Genomic DNA, 7,669 nt, shown 5'->3' with positions numbered 1-7,669 from the left:
GAAATATAAACCCATAGACAATATTACATTTTTCTTATAATAATTATCTAAAGATCATATAAAATTTACACTAACTATGCATAACTATTAAATTTTAAGTACATGTAAATGGATAAATGAAAAAGAAAAAAAGATATGATGCATGAACAAGGTGGGATGAGATTTGTGGGACAACTCAATACCATGGGCTAGGTGTCTTGATTGTTTTCCAACAAATCCACGTGTCCCTTCTTTCAGAAATGTTCAATTATATTAAGAACTTGTGTACAAGAGAGGTACAATAAGCAAGATTGGGAAACTTATTAGTTTTAAATAATGCTAAATTGAGAAAAATAAAACATAGTTGGGTTGAGTGAAATAAATTAAATATAAGTACACAAATTTTGTATTAAAAGTAAATATTGATCATGTATAAAGTTGGTGATGATTCATCAATATCAAAATTTCTTCACTTTAAAAAAAAAAATTCAAATATAAATTCATGATTCATGAACATTCCATCAAGGTGGGGTGGCTCAATTTTTTAGGGACAAGAGTAGGATTAGGTTAGTCTTCCTTCCAAAAATTTTTTGTCCTTAAATTTATTGCTTTTGACGTTTTTCTTTTAAATGTAGAGTGAGGAATCATTCAAGAATGTTGTAGGAAAAAAGGAATTTTAATAGCTTTTATGAAGATTAGACTTTAAAATTGTAATAAATTTAAACATATTATTATGACAAGCTCAAAATTTGGTTACTTGGAGTCTTGATGGATTTTAAGCAAAAGATATGAAGTCTCACAAAAATAAAATTAATTTTTGCATTAATGAGGTTTTGAATGAAAAAATATTAGGACTTGGTCATTGTGGGAAGCAAAAAAGAAGCTAAAAAAGAAGAGCAAAAGTGATGACTTAGGCAACATTTTAAACATCATTGTCTCACCATAATTAGGAGAGCATTATTAAAACTTTCAAAATCTTTACACCTGTATCGCAATCACTATTATTATTTATAATGACATCATTGGTATTTGCATTTTTTTTTATGTGAAAATTCACAATTTTTTCAATCGCAATGGTCTAAATTTAAAATTTTGGAACTAAATTAATGGGATTTGGATCACTTGATGCAATAAGAAGAACAAGGGTTACTATTTTCCACTCTCTATTCAAGAAAGGTATCGACAATTTTGTTAATTTCTCCATATAAATTACTCATTTGGTAAACGTTTAAAATGAGAGAGTAGTTTGTGAATTTTAAATTTCTGTATTGATATGTGAACAAGAAAAGTTTAGACATGATAAAACTATAACATGACAACTCAAGTGTCTAAACTACAATTAAATTAATTATCAAGTGGAAGTTATTAATAAAGACGAGATTATAATCTCCTCAATATAATTAGAGAAGAGAATATTATTTATCAGGGATGGATTAATATTTTGACATTTCATAAATTTTTATATGCATTTTATGTTAATATTTTTTTATAGGTCTTTTACCCTTTCTACAAATACAAGTTATTTTCTTTTTAATTATTATATGGTTTAATATGTTTCTCGATCTTAAATTACTATGCAATATTTCGTTTTTCTATTCGTGTAAAACATTCTTCTCGTCACATTACATGGATGAAATACGTATAATTTAGTTTAGAAAAGAAACACAGTTTCTTATATTAATTTTGTGATTAGAAAATATATTTAACTTACTGTTATGTCTTTAAAAGTGGATTTTCGAATGAATGATAGAATATGAAAACATTATTTCTCGTTATAATGAAAATGTGTTATTGATTTATAAACATTAAAAAAATATAGCTATTTGGTTTATGGAGAAGCTATATTAAAAAAAAACATAGAGTAGTTAATTTGTATATAAATCATGTTTAAAATGTGCATATGATTAGCTAGGAAAATGAAGGTAAATGATTTTGTACCAAAAAAATGGGAAAGAAGAGTGTTGTTTGTTATCTAAGGTGACAACTAGCATGAGCCTCCACCTCTATTTGGTGGTGATGCAGCTGGCACATTCCCCTTTTGTGCTTTATTAATTGGTAATGCAGAAGCAAAGTTAAAGGAAAAATCAGATTTTGGTTCTTAAATTCAGTCAAAAACAAAACACCAAATAAAAAGAAGGAAAAAACCTTAACCAATTATATTAGTTGTCACTTTCTTGGAGAACTGAAAATTTTAATATTCATTGTACATGTTCCATTGGTCATCTAATTTCAATATTAAACGTAATTGTTGAGAAATAATGCACTATTTTATTCACACACCCTGCCACAGAAGCAACCCTTCTCTATATAAACCAACTCTTCCCTCTCTTCTTTCTCCCCCTTCTCCCTCTTGCTTCCTTCAACAACTTTGCATTCTCTTCAAACTTTGCTTCTTCTTCTTCTTTTTCATTTCCCATCATTCATTATACCCTCTTTGGTAAGCTAAAGGCTTCACCTTTTCTTTCATGCAAAGCATTTTATTTTGGTTTTTTTTTTCTGCACCATTGCCCTCAATCATTATTACCCTTTTGATTTTCATTCACCCATGTCTTCGTTAGTACCATGATCATGATTTTGATGTTTGGCCCTGAAATTTACCAGCATGGAACCGGATTTTGGAACAAAGAACAACCTTAAATTAAATCTGTTATTTTGAAATTTATGTGATGATTTTACAAAATATGCATTGCTGTAAAGAGATGTCTTTTCAGCTGGATCATGGAAGTTTGTTGAATGAGCAGATTTTATGCTTTCAAAAGTTTATTCGCTTTTGGAAGTGCTTTGCTCTGTCACATGAACTCTGTTCCAAGGTTTTTTTGATGGGTGTGTTCCCTTTCACACAAGTCCATTTCTTGTGTTGCTTTTAAGTTTTATAATTTAAAGCAAGTTTTCTTTAAGTTGGCACAGTTTCACTGCTTCTTTTGTTAATTCAATCCATTCCACTGGTTGTGGATTGTCCACTCAGAAACTTCACAAAGCCTTATCCTAAATGGTTTGGATTGGCCCTTATTTGTCTCCCCTTATGGACACTTTAACCACTTTTGATGCTAATCAGAGTAAAAAAAGCACCTATTTGTGGTTCCATAAAGCCATGAGAATCAAAATGAATTGTTCTATAAATTTTGATTGGTTCAAATAAAGTTTTCATGGAACTTACACACTTTTTTTCTGATCTATGTTTAAGGCTTTGAAATGGAGTTTGAAGACCGTTTCAGACACCAGGCTCAGAGACCAAAATATGATTGCCTTCTTTTTGGTGAGCCTTGTGTTGCTATCAGAACAACTTTAACATACCAAATTTAATCTCCTTATTCATGTGTGCTGTGTTATAACTATGAGATTCTTCTGCAGATTTAGATGATACTTTGTATCCCCTCAAATCTGGTCTTGCAGAAGCATGTCTCAAAAATATTAAAGGTAAGCCACTGTGCCATACGCTTATTATGTCACAGCATTCTCAGAAATAACTCTGCAATTTGTACTCATATGAGTGGTGTATCATTGATCACAGACTACATGGTTGAGAAGCTTGGCATACACCCAAGCAAAATTGATGACTTGTCCAACCTCCTTTACAAGAACTATGGAACAACTATGGCTGGTCTAAGGGTATGTTTCCTCATCATCATTGGTTTGTTTCCATTATTAAACTCTTGAAACACTAGACACCCCATAATTGTTTTTGTTTCATTTTCTATTCAGGCAATTGGATATGACTTTGACTATGATGAATATCATAGGTAACTTACCCTTTTTCTCTTACCCCCATCACTTTCAAGCTCATAAAAAAGTGTTTTTTCTTTCAAAACTTGTGTTTATTTTGAAATGGTGTGACATTGGTTTCTTAATCACTGCTTGCAGTTTTGTTCATGGGAGATTGCCTTATGAGAACCTAAAACCAGACCCAGTTCTGAGGAACCTCTTGCTGAGCCTACCCTATAGGAAACTTGTAAGTTGTTCTATGACCAATATTGAAGCAGTGAAATAGGTCATACAGAATGGTGCATGCATAATATCTAATGTGACATTTATTGCTTCTCTTGTTTTTGTGAATAGATCTTCACAAATGCAGACAAAGTCCATGCTGCTAAGGCCCTTAACAGGCTTGGATTAGAAGGCTGCTTTGAAGGAATCATATGCTTTGAGACCCTTAATCCAATCCACAAGAGCACTGTTTCTGATGATGAAGATGACATTGAGTTTATTGGTTCAAGGTCAACCAATCCAACCACTAGTAGTAATGCTTCAGCCACTTCTCAAATCTTTGACATCATAGAACATTTTGCCAAGCCCAACCCCTCTTCAGTCTTGCCAAAGACACCAATTATCTGCAAACCATCAGAAAATGCCATTGAATTGGCCCTCAACATAGCCAACCTCAAACCTCAAAGAACAGTAAGAAATTCACCCTTTAACCTTCATGATCTCAAGCTAAAATATACTTTTAAAAGGTTTTAACTTAATCAATAAAATGGTCTTGATCTTGGTCCTGTCCAGATTCTCTACCTGGTTTTTCTTTGTATTGTCTTATGAACATTAACAATACACTGATATTATATTGGTATTTTAAAAATCTTTTTAATATATTTTAAAACATCAAAATGAGTATCCATCCATATATTTTAAAAACACAACAACAGATAAACAGATCAGAAAACCTAATAGAGAATCCAAATTCGTCTTATTCCTGGTCTTGGTCTTCTTGTGGTTTATGACATCAATTTATTCCACTTAGAACACATAATAAATTGTGAAAAATGTCACATCAGATTAACCTTTGTCACCTCAGTCAATTAAGGACAGTTTATTCTTTCTGGTTTAATAAACTAAACAAAGTAAGTAGAGAGACTTAAAATGTTGTTCTTTGCTGCTTGGCTTAATCTTTGTTTGTTGTGTTCTTATATCAGTTGTTCTTTGAGGACAGTACCCGTAACATACAAGCTGGAAAACGTGTGGGGCTTCACACTGTGCTGGTAAGTCATTGGAAATTTGTCATGTAGCAGAAACTGAGTTGCTTCCAGAAGCTATTATTGGTTGCATTTCAGTGTAGATAAACTCTGCATAATTTGATTCTATAGATACTCATTGATTGCTACATATACAGGTTGGTACATCACAGAGATGCAAAGGTGCAGATTATGCTTTGGAAAGCATTCACAACCTTAAGGAAGCTGTGCCAGAACTATGGGAAACTGATATCAAATCAGAAGTTGCATACCCTGGAAAACTAGCTGTGGAAACATCTGTCACAGCTTGAGATTTATTATTATTATTATAAATAATAATAATATTATTATTATTAATAATATTAATATGTCCATCAAATTATGTCCCTTTTCCTTCAATATTGTTCATTTAATCAATTGAAATCCCACCACCAACCAAAGAAAAAAAAAAAAAAAACAAAAGAGAGAAAGAAATGGGAATTCCCCAACTTGAGATGTAGTAGTTGTAGTTGATGTAGATGCTTTGTAAGATTGCAATAAATTAGTCATTAAAATAAGTGCTTCTTTTTGGCCTTACTATGTTAAGCATCTATAACTAATTGTCTTCCTCATTCACCAAAATTTCCTCAAGATTTAGATCATAATTTCCCTTTCTTACATTATGATTATTGTTAAAGAGGGTGTGGCAAAATAAACAATAAAATTGGTATAAAATAAGATATCAAACATTGTGAAAAAGAAAAAATTCCATCCAAGGAAATTATTAAATTTTAAGTTTAGTAGTTTTTTTTTTCATAACTTTTTTTAATTTCATTTTATTATTTTGAATATTCTTTATTTTATTTTAAAAAGGGCAAGAAAAAACTTCCTCAAATACTAAATAATAATATGTTATTAACTTGCCCATAAACAAATATATTATTAACTAAATTAATATATGTTCTTTGATAAAATTAATCTCTTAATGGAGTCAATATACGTTATGAATATCAAGTATCACAACAAGTATCACCATAGTAACACTATAATTATGAACTTAACAAAAGAAATTTAATTAATTAAAAAATATATATCAAATAAAAAAAATTTAACTAAGATAAAATTGAAAATAAAAATACTCAGGTATGCAAATGTCATAGAAAGGAGATATCAAACCGAACTCGTACAAAAATCAACTAATACTTCCAAAGAACAAAACAACCAAGTAAATCTAAACTAAATAAATGAGACAAAACATTAAACCAAGTAAAAAAAATTGTTTATTTCCAATCCCAAAATTAGGTATCCACACATTTATTCTCTTCTCCATAAATGTGTGAAACTTTAAAATACATTTTTCCACATATTTGAATGCACTTCCACTATCTACCTCTCAAACTTCATTTCCACAAATTGTAGTCATACTCACAATTTAGTGACCAAAGAACATTCGAAGAAAATGTGTTCTAAGAGTCTTATCTCAATTAGCACAAATATTACACATAAAACAAAGAGTGGTTCTTTTTTTCTTGAAAATCAATATGAGTGGACAATCTATCGTGTAAAAGTTTCCACAAAACTAAAGTTTTAATTGGAGAAATAACTTTATTCCAAATCAAATCATCCCAAGGAACAAAAAAAATGTATGAGATTGACAAGAGACAATGTAGCTTCTTGACTTAGAATCTCACATTCTTCCAAAACCGAGCTAAGACTATTTTATTGGTAAGAAATACTAAAATTTTGTAAAATCTTCAATTTCAGAAACATTTTGTATAGAATTAAGCAAGCGTCAATTATTACCATTCCAAGTTTGATCCACAATAGCAAAAAGTTTGGTTTTCTCAATACTAGAAATTAATATAGTCGTTAAATTTGGACTTGAAATTGAAATTCGACTTTATCCAAATTTTGAAAAATTTTGCTTCTAAATTTTAAAAATTAATAAATATACGTATTTCAATTCAATTATATTAATTTTGTTACGTGCTAAACGGCGTTTTAGGTTAACATTTGAATTAAGACATGTCAAATAATGTAAACAACTCAAACATCCAAAATATTGTTCAACACGTTAATAAAATTTAACGTAGTTAAGTCACGAGGACTACATATATCCATTTTTTAAGTTTGGATACCAAATTATATCAAAATTTGGAATAAAGATGAATTCTAATTTCATATCAAAATTTAAGGACTAAAACATATTTAACCCTTATAAGATTATAAAAAAATAACTTACTAATTCTAATTGAAAAATTTAAATGAGTTTAAGTCTCACACAAGTAAAAAAAAAGATAAAGTTTAACACCGTAAACGAATGAAAACTCATGAGTTTTTGTTTTTAGATTTTAGATCGAAAGTGAAGATAGTTTTTTACGTTAATGTCTAATAACACACAAGTCTATCTAATAATTTTCTCGAAAAACTCATCGGTCTAAACTTTATTATATAATTCTTTAAATTTGGGAGATAAGGAAAGGTGGTAAAACTCAATTATTTATACTATATAATACATGTTTGAAATAAATTATGGTTGTTGAACCCAATTAAATAAAGTGTGAATGGTGAATATTTTACATTTCACGTGAACTGTGAGGCAATTGGATGATAGCAATCATAAAGCAAAGCTGTGAAATGGTCAAATTCCACATTATTGTCATGCTCTATATTTTTTATATAAAACTAACTTCGAAGTAAAGTGGGTTTGACTCATACAAAGACTTAACATATGTTTAAAGTGCACAGTTTTTAATCTTAAACCA

The 7,669-nt window shown here is 29.8% G+C and overlaps 1 protein-coding gene across 1 annotated transcript; it reads left to right on the top strand.

Annotated features, from left to right (window-relative positions):
- The first annotated feature begins 2,260 nt into the window (after window positions 1–2,260).
- On the top strand, window positions 2,261–5,482 carry LOC114165088 (suppressor of disruption of TFIIS-like). The gene is made up of 9 exons (XM_028049742.2): window positions 2,261–2,416; window positions 3,164–3,235; window positions 3,331–3,396; window positions 3,491–3,588; window positions 3,682–3,719; window positions 3,841–3,928; window positions 4,036–4,374; window positions 4,887–4,952; window positions 5,084–5,482. The coding sequence occupies exons 2-9, from the start codon at window positions 3,172–3,174 to the stop codon at window positions 5,234–5,236; spliced, it is 912 nt and encodes a 303-aa protein (XP_027905543.2). The 5' UTR covers window positions 2,261–2,416; window positions 3,164–3,171; the 3' UTR covers window positions 5,237–5,482.
- Window positions 5,483–7,669: the final 2,187 nt, after the last annotated feature.

Source organism: Vigna unguiculata, chromosome 10 (assembly GCF_037176805.1).
Source record: "Vigna unguiculata cultivar grain cowpea cultivar isolate G323 ecotype 2 chromosome 10, ASM3717680v1, whole genome shotgun sequence".
NCBI lineage: Eukaryota > Viridiplantae > Streptophyta > Magnoliopsida > Fabales > Fabaceae > Vigna > Vigna unguiculata.
Note: the sequence above shows the minus strand (reverse complement) of the source record. Positions and strands in the feature narration are given on the sequence as shown.